This window comes from Melospiza melodia, chromosome 14 (assembly GCF_035770615.1).
Source record: "Melospiza melodia melodia isolate bMelMel2 chromosome 14, bMelMel2.pri, whole genome shotgun sequence".
Taxonomy (NCBI): domain Eukaryota; kingdom Metazoa; phylum Chordata; class Aves; order Passeriformes; family Passerellidae; genus Melospiza; species Melospiza melodia.
In genome coordinates this window covers 6,645,116-6,668,071 of record NC_086207.1, presented here as the reverse complement: position 1 = coordinate 6,668,071, position 22,956 = coordinate 6,645,116, and the positions used below count along the sequence as shown (strand labels likewise).

Genomic DNA, 22,956 nt, shown 5'->3' with positions numbered 1-22,956 from the left:
CAGTCTCCCAGCCCTCCTGCCAGCCTACACAGCTGGTGTCCACTGGCACCAATCTCAGGCCTTTTCACCAAATACTCCTCACTTTCTCAGACTCACAGCACTTTGCTCACCCTGTCTCGATTTCCTTTGTTCCCAATTCTTCTCCGCATGTGTTTGGTTGTTTCCTCATTTCAGTTCACCCTTCTTTTTCCATCACTTTCTGTACTGGGCTCAGCTTGTTTACAGTCTCTCAAGCATCCCAACCACAATCCAGCTTCCAGATTTATCAAATAATTAATTTCTTCTTTTAAGCAATCTGAAGATCCTTCAGAGAAGCAGCACCCAGTGCCAATGGTTGGTGCTCCAGCATCTGCCTCCAGGAGAGGGGCTGTGTCCTGCTTTTGGGGGGCTGTGTCCTGCCTTTGGGGGCTGTGCCCTGCTTTCACCCAGGAAAGTCTTGTACCAACTGCTATCAAACACAAAGGCACAAGTGGAAGTCCCTGCACCACTGTTTTAAGGTGTACAACATCCTCAGACAAGACCTGCCCAGAATTCACATCCTAAAACACTGCAAGTAATAAATAAAAAATGAGTGCATCAGTCTGAGGCAGACAAACAGCATGAAAACTTCCTTCTAAAGAAGGGGCAGAGGAAGAGTGTTGTGAGGTGGGAAAAGATCAATAGGGGGTTACTGCTCCTGCCCATGACTGGCAGGCACCAAACAAACGTGGCAGGCAGCTCGTGGAAGCAAATTCTGTTTGAAGCCCTGCAGCCAGGGCTGGCAGTGCCCTCAGCCCCTGAGCCCACATCTGCACAGGCAGGAACGCTGTCCTTTGGCTGATTGATGCCAGGGAATCACTACTGACAGAAAGGATCTGCCCAGCCCATGTCCTGAGCCCAGAGCAGCCCAAGCCATGTGTCACAGGTCTCTGCTATCCCCTGGCTGAGCTGTCACTCTGTTTGACAGGCACTGGCTGCAAGGCTGTGATCAAATCTGAGCAGAACAACAAATTCTTGGAGGCTTTGTCTCCTCTCTGTTGGTCATCTCTCCTTCCCTACACCTCTCCAGCATCAAGCCCCTTCTGCACTCACATAATGTTCTCTATTTACCTTTTATCTCACCCTTTCTAAATAACTGCAACCTCTCCTTTTATTGTAGATGCTGTCCCAACATACGGAATGACTGTTTTGTTCCACCACACCACAAGCATTTTGGTATTTCTTTTCATTAAATGCCTCCAGGTGCTTAATGACTTTTGTTTTCACCCAAGTAGTCATGCAAAACTTTTCTGTGTTTATTCTCATGTGCTTCTCTATGGCACAAACTGTTCATTTCTCCTCTGAAAAGCAGAACAGAACCACTTTGTAAGCAGAGATTCTTTTGTAACACTCAGCACACAGTCTGTATTCCTCAGCTTCAATTTCTCATAACTCATTTTTCCTCAGTCAATTTGGCTGCTGCTGTCAGCTCCCAACTGAACAAGAAGCTTTATAAAAAACCAAATTGCATTCTCTACATTCTTGCTACCTATTTTATGAAATTATGAAAAAGCAAGTCCGGGGTACAGATTTCTAGCTTTCCTAAATTGCTTACTTAGTAGCAAACATCCTTGCAATGAAGTCCTACACCTGGAGGAGTAATAGAGTAACACAACAGGCTTCTAAGTTATATGTGGGAGAAGGAAAATTAGCATCATATGATGCTTGTTTGATGTCCCATGACAAGTGAGTTTCCTGGTTTGTGATGGGTTTTCATCAACAAAAACAGGCTTAGGACTTTTTGGCAGCTTTGTCAGAGAAGGTTCTGCCTACCCATGCTAATGAAGAAAGGCAGGAAGGCTGAATAAAAGATCTTTAATTAATACTGAAACAGAGTGAAATGTAGGTCACCTTTAATAACTGTGTTAGAGCAACAGCTGTGTGTTTCATTTTTGTACAACAGTTTGTAAGTCAAGTGTTCTTACCAGAGCAATTTGGATTACAAGGGAATACTGAGTTGGGGGAAATACAAGAACAAGTTGAATTCAATGTTCCTTGGGGTTCTTATGCCCAGAGCATTGGAAGGACACACAGACAATGAGAGGGCTGGAGCTCTTCTGCTACTGAGAAAGGCTGGGAGAGCTGGGGGAAGAGAAGGCTCTGGGAAAACCTTAAAACCTTGTCCTAAAGGGAAAATACCTAAAGGGGCTCCAGGAGAGCTGGAGAGGGACTTTGGACAAGGGTCTGGAGAGACAGGACAAGGGGGAATGGCTTAAAACTGACAGAGGGCAGGGTTGGATGGGATATTGGGAAGAAATTTTTCCCTGTGAGGGTGGGGAGTCCCTGGTAGAGATTGCCCAGAGAAATTGTGGCTGCCCCATCCCTGGAAATGCCTAAGGCCAGGCTGGATGGAATTTGGAGAAACTTGGGATAGTGGAAAATGTCCCTGTCCAAATCTGGTAGGATTGCTTCCAACCCAGAACACTCCACAATCTTACAAATTTATGCTTTATCATGGTCAATTTTGCTGTGTAGCAGTATTTCTACAGCAACAAGAAGTGGATAAGTCCAGTGACCATGCAAATATTTGAATTTATACTCTGTAGACTCTAAAAGCTGTCTGGATGTCAGAAAACTCAGTATGACAAGAACCTAAAATAGAAAAGAATTGATCTGCATTCCCTGTGGACTAACCACAAGTAAAATGGTTTAATGTAACAGTATTTCAGGACCACGGTAGTATGAAGTCATGGACACAGAAATAGATGGTTCCAATTCCTAGAGGTAGTAAAGGCAAACAAGTCTATAAAACAAGCATCTGATTCCACAACACAAGTCACAAAACTGTTAAAGAACCAGAAATAACAATGTGGAAAACAAGATACAGAAGATACAGAAGGTAAAATCAGCAGAGACAATGAGCTCTGATGTTCTAATTTATTATAAATGCATCTTGCCAAGCTAAAAAGCTGTCCCTCCTTCTCATGGGGAAATCACTGACTACTAATAAGAAAGGACTGTGTATTTTCATCTACTGACTATAGAACTGCAATTCCGGGTTTGTGAAATGTAAACACAATCTGAACTTAAAGCCCTGAGAACTTTATCTTGCTTTCAGGTAGGACAGTACCAAACTATCTTAATTTACATTTTAAAAATGGTTTGAGCCCTTAGATCAAAAGAACAAATCAAAGAGGACAAGTACAATACACCTCACAGCTGCTTAGAAGACTTTTTGAAACGTGCACTTTTCTCACACACAGGAGGCCATGAAATGGATTAAAAATGGAGAGAAATGGAAAAGATTGGCGCATGAGAGTGGCACTTACATCTCCCAGATGTCCTCGGGGAGGTTGGCAGGGATCTCTGTCAGGCCCCTGCCCCTGCAGTCCACCACGTTGTTGCTGCAGGTGCAGGCGGAGGGGCAGGAGACGGAGCTGGCGCTGCACGACGGCGGCTCGGACTGGGGGCCTGCACACAAGGAACACATGCCAGGCTTTAAAAAGTGATTGTGAGGCTCTAACAACAAAATACATCAGGCTGTGGGTTTTGCAGATCATCTCATTATACAAGGTAATCATTTGTTTGCAAGTGAATATAATATTCCACAAATCAGCTGCAGAGAAAATATGCAAAAGTGTGTGTCGCAGACATCTTTTCATGAAAAATCCTTTCCTTAGGATTTTTCCTCCTGAGAAGCTGAGATGCCTCAGGAACAAAATGTAAACAATGGTTATCTGCTGCTGTGGACGGCAACAGTGGATCTGTGATTGGTCTCATGTTGGATGTTTGTAATTAATGGCCAATCACAGTCAGCTGGCTCCAGCTCTCTGTCCAAGCCACAATCATTCTTTTCTTTTGTTATCATTCTTTTCTATTCTTAGCTAGCCGACTGATGAGAACCTTTTCTTCCATTCTTTTAGTATAGTTTTAATGTAATATATATAATAAAATAATAAATCAGCCTTCTGAAACATGGAGTCAGATCCCTGTCTCTTCCCTCATTTTCAGATCCCTGTGAACACGCTCACAAGTGTGTTCTTATTCCTCTCAGCCTCCACCCTATCAATCTCTTCCCCTCATGAACACTTCCTTCATGCTCACCCATATCAATTCATTCAAAGATTTTAAAATTAAGCTTTAGAATCCAGTAGCATTTCCAAATTTCCAAAAGTTATCTTTCTCCAGAAGTTTCCATTACACAAACACGTCTTGAGTACTTTTACGTACTGAGAGAAGACTCGCATCAGAGACAACTTATGTTTTTGAAATAAGGAAACCTGTTATGGTGTGAAGACTGAGAACACAAATCCATTTTTTTTTTTTCAAGATTAGACAATGCAGTTAAAGGAAACATAAAAAGAATTTAGAAAAACATGAGTTCAAACTTTCAAACTCTTGCTTAAGCTAGACACAAAGACACAAAGCTACACACAGAGCAGAGGTGTAGCACGAGGACATTGCTCCATACAAATTCTACTCAATTCATTAGATTCAGGCTTAATTAAGTGTCATTACATTTTTTTGAAACTGTAGCAATTATGTCAATTTTACTCAAATGGTTATGATTCCTACATTTAAAGTTTTGATATATGCATACATTTAGCCATAGATAAAATGGGTTTGCTATGCTAATTGAGGTTATCAAGATGTAGCAGTTATTGGTTTATTTATAGTGAGTCATATTTCCAAAGTACATGGAACACAAGAAGCCTCAAGAATCTTTATGTTGAGATACAGATGGCTAAATGTGAAGGTTTGTAAGGCTGGTAAGAAGTGACAAAATTCGTAAGAGATTGGCCTTTTGGGTGGAAAATTAAACACATCATAGTTGTCAAAACACGAATACATACAAGAATGTGGAAATACTATTCACAAAGCTGTTCATTCTTGGGGTTTTTTGTCTTTGAAAAGACCCATGATGGATACTTTCGTGTTTTCCAACTACAGCTGACAAAAAGTTAAAAAAAAAAAGAAAAAAATATTTGCATCAACTCATAATTCAATGTTCATTAGGACAATTAGAGATTTTATAAAAATGCAACATTCCTATGAATTTCCCCTCTTGATTTATGCTTCCATACTTGCTTGGCTTAGCTCCTAACTGCACAGCAGTGTCAGCTTGTACAGAAATCTACACATGTCCCTGCTTTCACAACCCTGTAACCAGCACAGAAAAGTCAACATCCCAAAGAGATTCCAGTGGCATCTCTAAGGATCATTATTTTCAAAGGCAGACACAGTTTGAAAGGACATCAGCTGAAAACTTCTGCAGGTGACTTTACAAATGCAGAGTGACCCCCCCTGGAAAGCAAAACACAATTTCTGTGGAGTCATTCCTTTCATTGGAAAGGTGTTGAACTCTGAGGGGAATTAATTTCAATTTGTCTGAGTTTCCTTAAGTTCAAGCATGCTGTCATCCTCTTTAAATATTATTTTGTAATCAGGGATGACAGAACTGCCTTATATTAAAATATAATCTTGAGTTTCAGGATAAGATCACCATTTCAATTGTGGGCAAAACATTGCCAAATTTGAATACTGGGTTTGAAATATTTTTATTGGTTGACTACCCGGCTTTCTGTCAGGGCACCAGAAGAAAACTCTGGGTTTGATAGCACTGAGTTTTAAACACAGATAAACAAATTAACACTGATGTTAATCAGAGCCCTGAGTGGCCGCATTTTGGGAGCCCAGACCTCAGAGCTCCAACCAGAAGTTAGATTTTAAGAGGTAGTGACTGTGTAGAAATAAATGGATCTCACAGGAAATTTGTGCTTGGGCAGGGGTCAAATACATTCTTTATGAGAGTGGGCAGCTGCTTCCACCATGAGATGATCCTAATGAACCTTTCTCTCTCTGCTAAAATACCCTCTCATTTACAGTCCACTCTCCAGCCACCTTGACAGCTGCAGGTAAGGAGTTTTCCTTCATATTTCCATCATGAGTCTTTCATCTCATGACAGAGACCATTTTAGTGTCACCCTGAAGAATCATCTGGGCTGAAAACTACTGTAAAAATAATTCAATAATGCAATAAAAATCTAACTCCATATGCATATGGTCCAAAGAAACAAATTCATATTTATCAAGCAACATGAACTTTGATTTTTTCCAGTTTCAAAATCTGATTATTGGCTTAACACAGTCTGTAGACATGACCATGCATTTAACACAGAAGTGGTAGCTGTTTGAATTAAAGAGGAAAAACCAATGTCACTAATTAAACATGTACATGTATAACAGGCAGGACAAGCAGCTCTCCTGGGTTTGTTTTCTGGCCATAGAAATGCAGGGCACACGTAAAACCACTGTCTGTTATTAGAATTGCTGCAAAATTAACAGAAATCTGCACAACAGGACTGCCAGCTTTGCCTTTCGTGGAGTTTTTTTCATGGTTTCTGTAGGACTTTAACTGTGACTATTTCCAAAAGTGGTTTATATGGCCTCAAAATGCACACAGCCCTCTGCTGTGTCTGTGTAAGAACAAGAGGTTTGTTCTTGGCCCTGATTTTACCTACATTTTACACTTTCTCTTTGTCTGCCCACCCTCTGGTACAATGGCCAAAGCAAAATGAAGGATGGGTGAGTGCAAACGAGCTACTGCAAGCTTTCAGGGACAGGGAGAAATTATCAAATTAGGAACAAACTTCAGAGCAATCCTTGCTCTCTGGGAGATAAGGAGCTGGCAACAAGGCCAAATCTTCCACACAACCATCAACATCTCCATCTCTGATGTGCTTTCTGCAGAGGCTTTGTAGCAGGCGAAAAATCCATTTTGCACAGTTATAGGACCACAACATATCACTGTGGGTTGGAGAAGCACTAGCACAGCAAATTTTTGTTATGGCACAGCCTCGCAAAGCTGATGTAGTGCCAGGTGGGGCTCTCTGAGCCTGCTGCTGACACCTGTGCAGCTGAACCAGCAGCAGGAGGGACAGTGGGGCTGAGCCCAGCTCCTCCCCAGCTGGGTGATGCTGCAGAGCGCCAGGAAAGGCAGGGCATGCAAGGAGGGGTTGGATAAATCAGTCTGGAAAAGGGGAAAATATAGAAATAAGTCTTTGTGGAACAAAAAGCAGGTAGCAGCATTAGAATCAGAGAATCATTAAGGCTGGAAAAGCCCTCCAAGAGCACTGAGTCCAGCCATCAGCACAGCACTGCCAGAACCACCTCTAAACCATGTCCCCAAAGCACAAGAAGCACATTTCTATCTTCTTCATGAGCAAAAGCAGATCTAGACTGTAAGTTTATGAGATTTTTAATGATAAAAAGACTTTGTGTATAAATTGCTATTATCCTGGTGAAATGTTTCTTCTTTGCAAAGAACAAAATATTCTATTGCACATGCACACTCAACAGGCACCCAGCACATCAGCTCTCACACAAAAAATCATCTGTTTAGGTCAATGTTTCTTGAATAACATTAGAAACAGAATTTCAAATCTGATTTGGATTTAATGGCCTCACTTCAATGAGGATCCATTTTTTGCAGATCTATAGAATTAAAGCACAAAGAAATCCATGTTTGTATTGTTGTGGAGAACTGTTTAAAAAAAGACTGGTCAAGAAAACAAGTCTAAGTAGGCTATGGAATATAAAGGTATTAAAATTGGCTAGGACTTTCCTAGCTTTGCAGAGTATAAGCATACAGATGATTGAGGATCCTGATGCAACACAGCCTCTAAAGAAGGGTATCTGAAACCGAAAAATTTATTTTCCTTTTGCTGCCAATGCTTTTTCAAAAGCCAAGACACAGGCAAGGCAGAAATTCCAAGATTTCTCTTTGTGTCCTTCACAAGGCAGTAAACTCCTCACAGCATGGCTGCAGCAAAAGGAAATGCCCACAGACAAATCAGCTACATTTACATTATTCCCCTTCTGAAGTTGTTTTCACAATCTGTCATCATGCCATTGCAGATTTTTTTATAATAAACAGCAGCTCTAGTTCTCCACCACGTTAATTATATTTTTCTCTGAGATAAAAATCATCCACTCAATCATACATTTTGCTAAAAGAAAAACACTAACAAAATGTGGAAGCCAGGATAGGAGCATGATTAACAAAAATTACTATGCTTTTTTTTACCTGATGCAGAGGAATGACAGTGTCAATAATTATGGCAGTTAATATCTGGCACCACCTCAATTTACAGCCTCAGACTCTGGGTTAGGGGAAAAGAGAGGGGAGACTTAGGACCCAGATGTTTACAGAGAAATCAAATGCTTTTTTCAAGTAACTCCCTCATTGGCCTCTTTTAAGAGCAGCAAACAGACTAATATTACAATTATAATAGAATTGTTATGGTGTATAAATGAACAGTTTAAATGTCACAGGCATCGAAATAAATTTTGCAATTGCTAAATAAACGAAATAATCTCATTTGCACTGACACCCAATTACAGCACACTAAGCAGTGTGTTTTATTACCTCCTCACCTATCCAATCACCTCTGCAGCAGCTCCTTCCCACCAGTAAAATATTAGTTATTTGTAAAATATGTCAATGGATTTTAAGATAAATCTGACAGGACTTCCTGGTTAAAAACCTGTACTGACTTTGCATCATTTGAAGTAGATCAGACACAAAATTATTGATCAATAAACAAAACACTACAAGTATTGCAGATCCAAGGATATAGTATGACCTTTTTGGGTGTAATTAAATAACGCCTTGGAAGTTCTGACCATGCTGGGATATCTGAAATCAATTCCTACTGCATGAGCCATAGTTTGCACTAGATTGCCAGTGATATGAACTAATTTATTCCACAACACCTAAGGCAGATGTTGCTCCTGATTGATCCCAGTTTAAAGAGACATTTGAGCACAGAGTCCTGCAGAGAGAGATGGGCCAGGGAGCCACAACTGACCATATGCAAAATTAACATTCCTTACTGAGGGCAAATCTTCCTCTCATGGACAGAATTTGTACGAATTTGTTTATCCTACACAAATGTGCAGCAAATGGTTTAAGCAAATATTTCCATCTATGGCTGTTCAACAGTTATTTACTGAGCTTTAAGATTTATGATTAGTGACTAAAGCCCCTAATTGATGTTAATAGCATTGAGTTCATGGCATGCAAAAAGTTGCCAGTCATGAATGTTCATTATTTGATTCAAGTTGTCTGCTTTGCTGAACGTTCCCAAAGAGTAAATTTCTCTGTTAAAAATTCATGGCACGTAAGCACAACAGTTCTGTAAGGCAAGTCAACACTAATCAGTTTACAAATAAATATCAAAGAATAAAACTGGAAATATCCAACTGCACTGAAAGGAAGGTCTGGTTTAATGAATGAAGCCCACTTTATTCTACAAAATCCTGCTTAGTTTCACAATCTGTCAGTAAAGTAACACCACTGAAAATCAGACCTTACTTCACACTGCCTTATCCTAAAGCACTAATATTGCAATTATTTAATTAACAATAATAGCACCACAATTATATGGAATAAGAAAAATAAATTAGGAAAAATGAAAAAAAAAGTAGAACAAAGAAGCAGCCTTAACCATAACAACTGAGGCTGAACAGGTGAATTTGTTCTTCTGAAGAATTAATAAAACAGAACCTGTGAGACAACTGAAGTCTATAAAACTATGACAAAAGTGTTTTTCTCTCAGGGAAATTAATTCCACCTAAGCCTTCCAAAGGAGGGGTTGAAAATATCTCCTATGCCCTGTGCCCACTCTGAGCCTTTTTTTCAAGGTCTTTCTCCAACCCTGTCAGCACAGGCAAGTTCACTTTAAAGCAGGAAGAATTTACTTTCTGTAAAATTTACTTTCTGTACTTACTGCACCACAAGGAAGGCTGCCAGTGTGAATTTGGTTCTCTGGCTTTGGACACTGCCTGCTCTTCCAATGACTAAAAAAATTCTAAAAGAAAGTCTTAAAAGATGCAGTGCTCCTGCAGCTCAAATGGTGCCCATGCACAGTCATCTCATTAATCCCAACTCCACAATTTGTATCAGCACTCCTGAAGGTGCACATGGAGTGACATTTAAAAATAGGTCCAGAAATAATACAGCGAACTTATAAATATATTCAAGCATAAAAATGAAGAGGACCATAAATTATTTAAGTGAAAGGATGCCACCTGCACAAGGTTAAAAGACAGATAATGGCCATGATCAATGGTGAGCCAGTGAAGGGAGTTCAGTTCCAAACAGGTGATCCATCCTGGGCTGCTCCAGGATGAAGTTTGATGAAGTTATGGAAGGAACAGAAATAGTTTAAGACTTCTCAGTCCCTGGGCTTTGATTTAGTGCTGTTTGAAAAGGAGTTTTAAATACTGCATGCCTTTGTTTGCTCGCATGTTTGTCTTTGCTTCTGCATCCTGCTGCAGCAGCACGGGGCTGTCCCTGCCTTGGCACTGGAGCTGCTCTCTGCAGCAGCAGGAGGAGGAGGAGGGTGGGATCCTCCACAGCCAGAGGCATTGCAGATTGACACAGCCATTCAGAGATGGCACACACAGTGGGACTTGTCTCCTGATAATGACATCCAAGGGCTCCAGTCTGGTCATGAGCTTCCCCACGGACAGATCTGGAGGGAGGAAATGCTTTTTTCCAGGTCAGTGGGCAAGAACTGAAGAGTGAGTCACCATCCCCTTCCCTGGGCTGCCTTGGGATTCCACAGAGCAGATTCTTTGGCATTTGGAACATGCTAAGGAAGGCAGGGACAATAAAGACATTTCCTAGGACAGGCTGGGGTTGTTGCCTCTGGTCTTTTGCAAGAGGCCCCTGGTACATTTAATCTCTTTAAGGTGTCTGCAAATTATAGAATAAAATTCTTACAGATCTTCAGAGCTAAATACGTTAGCCTGCCATTCCAAGGGGTAAATTCAACAATCCAGGAGATCCCTTCAGTTTGGGTACAGGTGTTGGTGCCCAGCTCTGCCAGGGCAGTTCTGGCTGCTTCCATTGGGCTCCTGGTGCCCCTGTCACACCTGAGACAGGGCACAGAGGGAAAAGCTGTGAGCTGTGAACAGCCCTGGAGCAGCCAAGCCAGAGAATGAGATACGGAAGGAGGTGCTGGAGCAGATCCTGGTTTCACCTCAGTGCTGTGAGGAGGGGAATATGAGGAGCCAACCCACCACAGGTGTAATGCCTCTATTTAACATCACTAATTTCACTGCCAATAAAGCAGAAATTCACACAAACCCGGCGGTGACTCTGTGCAAATTTGCATCTGCCCACCATTAATTTCTAGAATTATTTTATAAGCAGCTCTATGCTTGCTTTCATTACTCTTATTAATTGTGAATTGATAAATGAGTTGCCAATCATCTACATGAATTAAATAGAAAAAATTACAGATTTCATGCACAGGCTCCTCCACACACTCAAAGCCAACCCTGTTGCTCTGTATTTACCATGACTGCTCTCTGTGAAACAGCTCCAAGCACAGCTGGGGTACTGCCATGAAGCATTTTTTTTTTTCTGTACCAAAATACTACCAACATAACTACTCATAAAATAAACCACCAGCTTTGGACATTAACATAAAAGCTAATCATGTTATTATTTTTACAGCAACAGTTCAAAAGCTCAGTGGCTGAATAATTACACCCCAACCTGCCATCATTAAATAAGCATTAAAGGGCTATACATACTGCTCTGGGGAAAAGAGAGTTCCAGAAAAAAGGGCTAATTATACTGAAAGGTAAGACATCATTTTCGGTAATAAAACTAAATTTACTGTAATTAAAAGCCAATTTTCAGCTTTGGTCTTTAAAGAAGTATTAAGTGCTGTAATAAATACATATTTATCCTTCAGATTCACAAGATGGTCCCCTAAATGAAAAACACCATATGTGGCATCTCACATGCTAAGCAAGTCAAGAAGCAAATTCCTACAGTATGAAACACCATCACTGCTAGTGCTGGAGTAAATTTAGATTTGTAATAAGAAACTTAATGAAAACTGAAAACAAACAAACTGATAAATTGTGATTAGCATCTCTTCAAATTTCCTATACGATTTCATTTGAAGAGCAACTAACAAATGCATAGTACTGAAATGTTTCTTCAGACTAAATGTTAATATAAGTTTGTGGCAGCAAATTGCAACAGGAAGTAAAAATTTTATCAGTGTTCCACAAAAATTTCCCAAGATCAAATTTAAACAGCTATTTCTACCAAAGGGCTTTAAAAGTCTTTAAATCCATCCTAGACTCCATTGTAAGAGCACTGACTGGGCCGGTGGATGATCACAAAAAGCAAGAGCAGTGAGAAAAGAGCTGCCACCATCTAAGGTGACTCAAAGGTCACTCTTTTGGAAGGGATCACGGTTGGATGAAGTGGTTAAGGTCCCTTCTAAAAGCAATAAAACAGCAGCACAACGAGGGAGCCCCACAAGGCAGAGAGTGACCATTCAAACACACAAAGAGCTCCTCCTCATCCTCCCCCGGATTGCTCATCCAGCTCTTTAGAAACAAGGGCCGCTGGCAGCTCACCTGCATCAACAGGGGTGGGCTGCAGGGCGAGGAACCCTCCTGGGGCACTGCCCTGCACCAGCACCAAAACCTGCATCCCAGGGAAACCTGCATCCCAGGGAAACCTGCATCCACAGGGAAACCTGCATCGCAGGGAAACCTGCATCCACAGGGAAACCTGCATCCACAGGGAAACCTGCATCCACAGGGAAATCTGCATCCCAGGGAAACCTGCATCCACAGGGAAACCTGCATCCATGCAAAACCTGCATCGCAGGGAAACCTGCATCCCCAGGGAAACCTGCATCCCCAGGGAAACCTGCATCCACAGGGAAACCTGCATCCACAGGGAAATCTGCATCCCAGGGAAACCTGCATCCACAGGGAAACCTGCATCCATGCAAAACCTGCATCCATGCAAAACCTGCATCCCAGGGAAACCTGCATCCCAGGGAAACCTGCATCCATGCAAAACCTGCATCCATGCAAAACCTGCATCCACAGGGAAACCTGCATCCATGCAAAACCTGCATCCCAGGGAAACCTGCATCCACAGGGAAACCTGCATCCCAGGGAAACCTGCATCCCAGGGAAACCTGCATCCCAGGGAAACCTGCATCCACAGGGAAACCTGCATCCATGCAAAACCTGCATCCCAGGGAAACCTGCATCCACAGGGAAACCTGCATCCACAGGGAAACCTGCATCCACAGGGAAACCTGCATCCACAGGGAAACCTGCATCCCTGCAAAACCTGCATCCCCAGGGAAACCTGCATCCACAGGGAAACCTGCATCCCTGGGAAACCTGCATCCACAGGGAAATCTGCATCCCAGGGAAACCTGCATCCATGAAAAACCTGCATCCCTGCAAAACCTGCATCCCTGGGAAACCTGCATCCACAGGGAAACCTGCATCCCTGGGAAACCTGCATCCATGCAAAACCTGCATCCCCAGAGAAACCTGCATCCCTGGGAAACCTGCATCCACAGGGAAACCTGCATCCATGCAAAACCTGCATCCCAGGGAAACCTGCATCCCCAGGGAAACCTGCATCCCCAGGGAAACCTGCATCCCTGGGAAACCTGCATCCACAAGGAAACCTGCATCCACAGGGAAACCTGCATCCATGCAAAACCTGCATCCACAGGGAAACCTGCATCCACAGGGAAACCTGCATCCATGCAAAACCTGCATCCCAGGGAAACCTGCATCCCAGGGAAACCTGCATCCACAGGGAAACCTGCATCCCAGGGAAACCTGCATCCACAGGGAAACCTGCATCCCAGGGAAACCTGCATCCATGCAAAACCTGCATCCCCAGGGAAACCTGCATCCCCAGGGAAACCTGCATCCATGCAAAACCTGCATCCCAGGGAAACCTGCATCCCAGGGAAACCTGCATCCACAGGGAAACCTGCATCCACAGGGAAACCTGCATCCACAGGGAAACCTGCATCCCTGCACAACCTGCATCCCCAGGGAAACCTGCATCCCCAGGGAAACCTGCATCCCCAGGGAAACCTGCATCCCTGCAAGACCTGCATCCCAGGGAAACCTGCATCCCTGCAAAACCTGCATCCCTGCAAAACCTGCATCCCTACCACAACCTGCATCCCCACCACAACCTGCATCCCAGCAAACAGTCCCTGCCCCAGTTTAGCTTCCAGGAGCACCCTGTGCTGGCAGTGCCCCCCGTGCCACTGCTGCCTGTGCACACACAGACTGCAGGGTGTTTTAACCAGCGGCAGATTGGGGGAGTTCCTATCCCCACACACTTTTCCTTTGGCATCTCCTGAACGCTCTCATTAGGATGCTAAGCCTGAGGAGTGCTATTTTATTTTATTAGCTACTCATTGTTGGTTGTCTCCTCAGCAGCGTGCTATGGAGTTATCAGGAAATGGAGCAAGACAATCTCCTGATTCCGTGGTCTGGCCAGAGTCACAGCTATGTTTGAAGACTGTTTGACCTCACCCAAACAAATAAATCTGCTTCCTTATTAGGGCTTCCAGTCTGCATGAAGCAGCAGGAAGCTAACAAATTTTCCTCTTTATTATACCTCAGCTGCAGTTTCACCACACGAATCAGAAAATCTAGATCTTCAACTGAGATTTGGGTCAATCCAGTGTTTTCTCAAAATCAGTATCAGTTTACTTAGCCAGAAAACACTTGGCTATGGTAATAATTTCTCTCGAGTCAATTTCAGACTGAAATTTAAGTTATTTAGTCCAAATTATACATCTTGATTTTCTTTACATTGTTTGACATTGTCGGAATCAAAGAAAATGGTTTCTAATATAAAAAGATAACACTGTATGGATCCACCTTCCTTCTCCTACAATTCATGTTTCATTATTAAAGAAAACTATCTTAGAAAAGCACTAATAATCACATATTGTGGACTTACAAATTTAATCAACTCTTATAAATATCAGTCTCTAGTCTAGCCTGAGAAATCTTACCCAATCTTCATACTCCAGTATAAATGCTGTCCACTATCAAGCTACTGGCCAGCAGCTGAAGTATGTGACAGATCACAGTACAAGACACAATGCTCCTCTTTAGATGCACAGATATTCTCACATATATACTCAGGAAAACCAGAGCAATTCATCACAGCAAAAAAAAATTCCATATGGGGTCAGTGGCTTCTGCACAGAGAGCCCTGAAAACACCAAGGTGCTGCTGATGGCACAACTTCATGAACGCACTGCTTTGTTTGCAAAGCTTTACAGCTGTTGCAGGTGAGAAAACACATTATAACTTGACATAACTGGTCAATACATAAGCTAATTTCATCTTCAATAAGTAAGGAGCAGGTAGAAGAAAAATCAAAGAGCCATAATAAAACTTATAAGAGAGGAAAATTAAATAAAATTGCTATCATGAGGAGGTCAGAGGAGGACAAGAGACAGACAAATAGGCAGAAAGAGAGAGAGAATGTGTTTGAGAGACACAGACAGAGAAGGAGAAGCCAGTCCAACAGTGAAACATCTGAGCACAGGAAGGAAGCTGGGTTTGATCCAGGCAAATATGAGAAAGCCCTAAGAGGTACTGAGCATAAGCCAGCACCCCCAGATGCTTCTCTGCTACCTGAGGGAATATAAAAATAAACATCTCTCCAAGACCAGAATACAGGTAGCATTTCAAGTGCGACTGTCTTTGCTTACTGCACTGATTTTTCGTCACAGCAGCATGGCAGTGAATGGCAAAGCTATGGTGGAGAGAGGAGAAATACATCATTCTACCTATGTAAAATACACCCTGCCATCCACGTGATTTGTATTTCACATGGATCCCATGATGCATGTGAAATAAACCCTTTATCCATGTGAACTACACTCTATTATCCATGTGAAATACAGCCCCTATCCATGTGAAATATACCCTGGTATCCATGTGAAATACAGCCCTTATCCATGTGAAATACACTCTATTATCCATGTGAAATACACTTTACTATCCAGGTGAAATACACCCCGCTATCCGTGATTTGTATTTCGCATGGATCCCATGATGCGTGTGAAATACACTCCTTATCCATGTGAAATACACCCTTTATCCATGTGAAATACACTCCTTATCCATGTGAAATACACCCTTTATCCATGTGAAATACATCCCTTATCCAGGTGATATACACCCCATGATCCATGTGAAATACACTCTGCTATCCATGTGAAATATATCCCATGATCCAGGTGAAATACAACCCTTACCCATGTGAAATACAACCCTTATCCAGGTGAAATACACCCCTTATCCAGGTGAAATACACCCCTTATCCAGGTGAAATACACCCCTTATCCAGGTGAAATACACTCCTTATCCATGTGAAATACATTCCTTATCCAGGTGAAATACACCCCTTATCCATGTGAAATACACCCTGCTACCTCTGTGCGGCACATCACCAAGGGGCTCATCCTCTGGTGCCGCAGAATTTCCCCTTCCTCACATCCCACCTTGCAGGGGCTGTCACCAAAGGCATCCCAGAGCTGCAGATCCCACTGTGCAGGAGGAAGAGACTGGAATTTTTTGGAGCAGATGGCCCTGAAGGCAGAGGCCCAGCAAGGCTGCTCTGGCCGAGGTGGCTCTGGAGGTGACATTGCCCTGCAGGGAGGGGACAGCTTGCTGGAGGAGCCAGCCTGGTGGGTGACAGCAGTGCCAGCAGCACCTGGCACTCTCCCTGATGGTGAGGAGCCATCTAGTCCCAGCCCCACTCTGCCCCTGACTTTCCCCTTCTCCTCAGTAACACAAACCCAAGCAGACTTATTTCCAAACAGCAACTATGCACTGCTGAATCCTGCACCTTCACCTCCAGCTCTGAGCCAAATGCCCAAACAAGAGAAACCTGGAACAGCTTCTCCACTGCTCTCAGGTGACCTAAATGCACCATCTGAATCAGCTTTTTAGTAATTTTTAATTAATACAAATAATGCTTTATATATTTATAATTTATATTATATATTTTTATAATAATTTATAATTTGTAAAACCCAAGCGGAACAATGTTTTTGAAAGACTGACATCCAGGTTACACGGGTATGACTCAGTTTACCTCAATATATCTGCACATAACTCTGATTTCAGCAATATTTTCTGGAGAGATTTTGTTCCTAATGCAAACACCATGGTGCAGGACACAGCCACAGGGAATCCAGCAACTTGGGTTCTATTTATGTCATTTTTCTATCATTGTTTCAGTTCCTCTTTTCCCACTTGGCACGTAGCATTTAAAATCTATTTCCAAAGAAATATTTCTTATAAAATTATAAAGCATCCATATTTTTGCATAGGGCTCAAAGAATTAAGAGGAGTCAAATTTCAGTGTTGTGTTTCTTCTTTATGCAAATTATGAATCTACTCTTTCCCTCTGAAGCATCTAGCAGCACCAGTTTTGAACTGGAATGCTCTGATGGAGCCCATTTCACAGTGAAGGAAAAGCTGAGGGGTTTTTTTGGCTGCTGTGATATTCCCACTGCCATAAAAACACAAGTGCTTGATGTCCTGAACCTGTACTTCAACAGAGCAGTTCACCAGTTTGAATTTCAGCTTTTCCTAACTAGAAGGGATGCCAAGGTGGCTCTCCCTGCCAGCTTGAGGCTGGTTACAGTAATTCACATAACCCTAATTTCTACAAAATTCTATTGCCCAGGGACAAGTTCAGTTCGCTCCTCACCGCCTGTCCTGGTTTGACTTCATATTCACACATTAACAAATTATGCTGTAAAATCAGATATAAGAGCTGTAATGGGGAGCAGGGAAGATTTATATCCTCTTTAAACTAGCTGTCCATGTAGGTTTTTATCGAACTAGCATGTACTAAGCTGAGTTCTCCGCTAAATCCACCACTAAAATGAGCTCTCCAAATGAATTTCTTTTTCAGTACATTTCATTTCATTTCCCAAATGAGAGTTACAGGGATACAGTTGATGGACTGTCTCACTGAAAATTTCTTTCCTTGAATTTTCATGATTTTGTATTTTTTACAAAAAGCAGCCAGATCATGAGAGAATGCCTATATCCTCTTGGTCCAACAGGGAACTGTTAAAAACCTTGTCACTTTTGGAAGTCTCAGTCTGCACAGACAACCCCATTTAAATGAGTTCTGTTCACATTACATTTCTCATTCAGCAATTATTATCTCTTCTCCTGACTTAAACAACTCATTTTCCTCCACTTCACTGTATCATAAATCCAAATAGCTGAACTCATGCTCCATCTGAAACTTCATTTCACAAGAGGAAAGGGGAAAAAAAAGCTGCGGTTGCCTCTTTGGTAAAATTAGCTTCTGCTAATAGCTTCATTCATTTATCCATTTGTTTTATCCTTCCTCTCCCAAGACTGTTACATTTCTAAACTTTTCCTTTAGTTAAACTTTTGATATAACTTATCAGATATTCTACCCATCCTTTCCACTACAGTGTAGAATTTGCTCAGCACTCCGAAATATCTGAACTATCATGTCTCAATGAGCACTATGCACAACTTCATTTTCCACCTGCCCATAACACTTCAGAACACCTTTGGATTGGACATTAATTAATCATGCTTGAGTTGGGTCAAAACTTTCTTCTTTCTCTAAATGCAACCATTTCTCTTAGTCACATGTAAGTGGAACAACAGAAAAAAGGCATTCCTACAACATTTCTGGCATGATAAGCTCTACTGTATTTCCATCAGCCAATCCGTGTACCCATAGGATAAAGCTTTGGGGCTCTCAGGCTGGGAGAGATAAGGAATAAAACAGCACAAGACTCACAGTCAATGTTCAGATTAATATCATCTCCATAACAAGCCCTCTGTGTCACCACTGGGGCTGCAAAACCACCTCCAAACTCATGTCTGGTATCTTTTTTTCCCACAGCATACACACTACCATGCTGCTCCTCCACCACATCCTTCCTTTCAACCCAACTCAGAGATTTCTTTTTCCACTTTTTGTCGTTTTTTTTCTTTTGTTCTTTTTCTCCTCCTTTTAGGAAAATGTATTTCAATCCTGCAAGAACCAAGTGCAGTTCCAGAGACTTGATGAATAGGCCAAACATACAGACACATGATTTGTGAGTTATCATCAGCCCCATTTATCAGTGTGGAAACTTGTACAACAGCAAAGTGCATTGGCTCCCTAAGAATCCCTGTTTCAGTCCCTGGGATAAAATCTGCTCCTCACGTTCTGAAGTCCAATCATTTGTCAACAGACTCAGATTTGCATTTTCTATTTCCTTTCCTTTGTATTCCAGTCAGCTGTAAAGCAATTCCCTTGAGAAATACCAAATTATCCACACATAATTGATTTCTTATGTTGATATCATTGGCAATGTTAAAGCAGAAGAAGTAATTTGAGAACCAAAATGTTAACTGGAATCCAATAATTCTCACAAAGCTGCAAAAACCCAGCAATTTGATCTCCTCCCATACAGTTTAGCAACAACAAAACCAAACAGGATCGCTGTGTTTGCGTTCGAACGCGACACAGCCATTTTACACGTCGCTTTTTTTTTAATGGGAACATAAAACCAGAGATAAATAAGGAGACATGAGACAGATATGAGACAAAGGAGGACTGGCAGCATTACCAGAGCAGACAAAGTCCTTCTTCTGCACCTCTGCCACGAGGAAGCCGCGCAGGCCGACGGGCGCCAGGCAGAAGGTGAACTGGCCGATGGTGCGGCGCTGGCGCAGCCAGTCCGACAGCCAGGCCAGGTGGCAGTCACAGTGCAGGAAGTTGGAGTGCAGCCGCCTGCAAAACACACCAAACACGCAGTTACTGGGGGGTTCTGGACAAAACACACAGCAGACCCACAGTTAGTGGGGCTTTCTAAACAAAACACACAAAGGGAGCCATCACCGCGAGCCCGCCCCTCTCTCTGCTGCCATCTCAGTGGGATCAGCCCCGGTTCTTGTTTACAGATGAGTCAGGGCTTGGCTGTCCTCATTATACAAAGGTCAGATATAAGTTTGTGCTGTTATTTGTAATGTTTTCAAAAAATTCACTTCAATGGTGATCCACCTACAGCTGGCCATTCTAGAGACAAAAAAATACGCAGAATTTAGGATTGCTCCACGTAATTGCTTTGTCTGTGATTTCACATCAGAAAGAGCTGCATCAGTGTGATATCTCTGAGTGAATTCAAAGAATGGCTTGTCTAAACATGAGGACCAGGCTCAAGAACAGGATGATGAATGATTGTCCCCTCTTCTCCATCCTTTGGGGAGAACCTCTCCACATTAGCTCCGCTGGTTGGAGTATGGTGCTAATAACACCAGGGTTGCATGATCCCTGTATGGGCCATTCACTGAAGACTTGTATTGATGATTCTTATGGATCCCTTCCAACTCAGAATACTCTGGGAAATGACACGTAAATGAAAACTTCAGAGACTATTGATGTCATTTCTGTGTCTGTGTTGCCTGTACAAGTCCATCAATGCTCTTTTTCCTGTAGTAATTTAACACAAGTATAAAGGATCTACAAAGAATTTTCAGCTTATGAAAGATCCAGTCATTGGATCTGCCAGGATTTGCAGACCCATTATCACATCTGCAAAATGATGATGGGTTCAGGGAACAAATCTGGTCATTTAAATAGCCACCAAACTTAAGGTCAAAACAAAAGTCCAGGACATGAATTACTTCATTCCTGTAATGACTCATGCATTTGGAGTGTTGCACCAAATGAAATCATGAACCAGATTAAAAATCCTGTCAGAAATGGTTAGACAAAGCATTATTCACTAATATTACAGGCACACAATTGGTGTGCACCAGATTTAGCCTTGTCCATGCTCCAAAGCAATGCACAGTCTGTCTGTGAGCTGTCCCTGCAGCTCAGCCCTGCAGCGGCGCCCGGGCTGACAGTCCCAGATTTGTATGTCTGGGGTGGACAGCCACAATAAAGGAAAAGGAAAAAGAACCCCACAAATCGGAAGCTGGGAGTTTATCCTGTAGAGATGGAAAGCACTAATCTCCTGGGAGTACTGTAAAATGTAATTGTTCTACAAGGATGGCTAGAAGACCTTGAGTCTAGAGATTGTGAAGCTATTTAATTGGAGCTGCAGCAAGTTAGATTTCTAGTAAAATGTTCAGCTGTTATGAACCATTAATTTGCCTTTTTGTTGCAGAACAAAAAAATACATAAATATGATCTAGCCAGAAATCATCGTAAGTCAGAATTTGTTGTAACCTGAGAGAGTCATTGTTTTATTTAAGCCCTCAGAGTCTCATCCTTCCCACCACAGCAATCAACAATGATACTCAGGATCTGCTTCCTTCTGGAACTGAGCTCATCCCATGCCATTCCCTGCACCCCTGCACACAGGCATCAGTGAGAAAAGCACTATTTCACACAAAGGGTTAGGTTAGGCAGTTCTCCAGTTCTGTGAGCTGGTTTTTCCCCCTCAATAAATTGATTTATCTGGGTTTTGGGGGTTCCTGTTTCAGCAGTGCAAACCAACCAGCTCTCTGCCTCAGCAGAGCCCTCCTTGTCTTTTGGCACAGCTACTCCACTTGGAGAGGAGATCATTTAGAGACCCTATCTAAACAAAGCAGCCTATCAGAATATATTTTTGATAATTATACTAATAAATATAGCCTCAAGAAGACTTTTCACAGTACTTCAAAAATATTATAAACCAATTCCCTGGGAACACATAAAACACTGAAGTGCTTTCACATATTTTCAGTTTACCCTTAAATAAAAAAAAATGAAAATAAATAATGTAATTACCTGTCTCAGCAGTAATTCACAGATGCAGAGACAACAGGACACTTACCATTAAGCAAATAGGTAGAAGGAACATGCTTTATCATAAATAAAGGTGTTTCAAGCAAAGGAAAGCAGATCAATAAAAACTAATTCCTGTCACTTCCAATCTAGGCTAAAAATCAATGAAACTTAAGAACAGAAGAGACAGTTAGCTAAAAAATCTTAGCACAGAAGAGCTGATTTTAGCAAAGAATTCTTCAAATGCTTCAAAACTTCCTGGCATTTTACCCTTTTTCTTCTTTCCCCTGAGTGCTCATGTTGAAGGTTAATATACTTTTTATATTTCCTCTCTGTTCTGCCATAGGCAGATTGTTTTGAGAGCCACAAAGAAGAAAAGCTGTTTATTCACAGAACCACCAGAGCACACTAGCTGCAGCAGGAGCATCCCAAATATCCTGCTAATGGATCTCACCAGAGTGTAAAAGAGGCACAAAGGAAAACACTGTCCACACTGCACTGGGCCTCAGCTGACTGGGAAAAGGGCTCATCCCTACTTAAGGAACATTCAGAGCAGGCATTTCCTACAAAAAACTTCCCAAAAAAAAAGCACATCTAAGGGTTAGGCTGTTTGAGAAGGTGGACACAGTGATGACCATTTTTTAAGGAAACAGCGAACTCACCAAACTGTGAGGAGCATCATTCATTATACATTCCAACAAGAAACTTGAGAAAATATTACCACCTTCCCCCAAAGAGTATCTTTATACAAATTCCTACATTGCCCTGCTAGGTGTGCTGTGTGCCATTTGTCAGTCTGTGGAGACTGGAACCTGTCATTTGATATTGATGAAACTGGCTTAGCAGAACATCAGGTGAATGAATACAAATGCAAGTTTGCCTAAGTTGCCCTTTTATCCATAGTCCCAAAATTAAATTTCCAGCAAATCCTTTTAGAGTGGGGCAGCATTCATGTTCTGTAAAATGTGTCTCTCAGAATTCAATAGAAAAGCTTCCCTTTATAAATCCTATTTATGACTTCTTTCCTTTTTTTTCTTTTCTTTTTTTCCCCTTAATTACAGCAGAGGGGGATTAGTCAGTGTAAGTCTCCAGGGAGCTATATACAAAGCCATCTCTGAAATTAAACTAAAGGGAAAATGGCAGAAGACACTGAAGGCACAGAGCTCTGCTAACAGACAAGAGTGGCTAATCTGGAAAAGCCAGGCAAATTTTCTGAATAAGAAAAGGCAAAATTCCAGGAACCTTAACTCTACACCTTTATCTTCTTTAGCCATTCTCTTCTAAAAGACAAATATCTCATTTCCATTTAATTACTTACATTAAGATCTAATAATGTCATC

General features: G+C 41.9%; 1 protein-coding gene across 4 annotated transcripts in view; it reads right to left on the bottom strand.

Moving 5' to 3' along the window:
• Positions 1-22,956, bottom strand: part of SLIT3 (slit guidance ligand 3) — a 491,085-nt gene that overhangs the window by 173,638 nt on the left and 294,491 nt on the right. For all 4 annotated transcript variants that reach the window (XM_063168563.1, XM_063168565.1, XM_063168564.1 and 1 more), the window contains 2 exons: positions 19,470-19,633; positions 3,288-3,429 (listed from right to left, as the gene is read on the bottom strand). In XM_063168563.1, the coding sequence (XP_063024633.1) occupies positions 3,288-3,429; positions 19,470-19,633 (306 nt within the window). The remainder of the gene's footprint in view (positions 1-3,287; positions 3,430-19,469; positions 19,634-22,956) is intronic.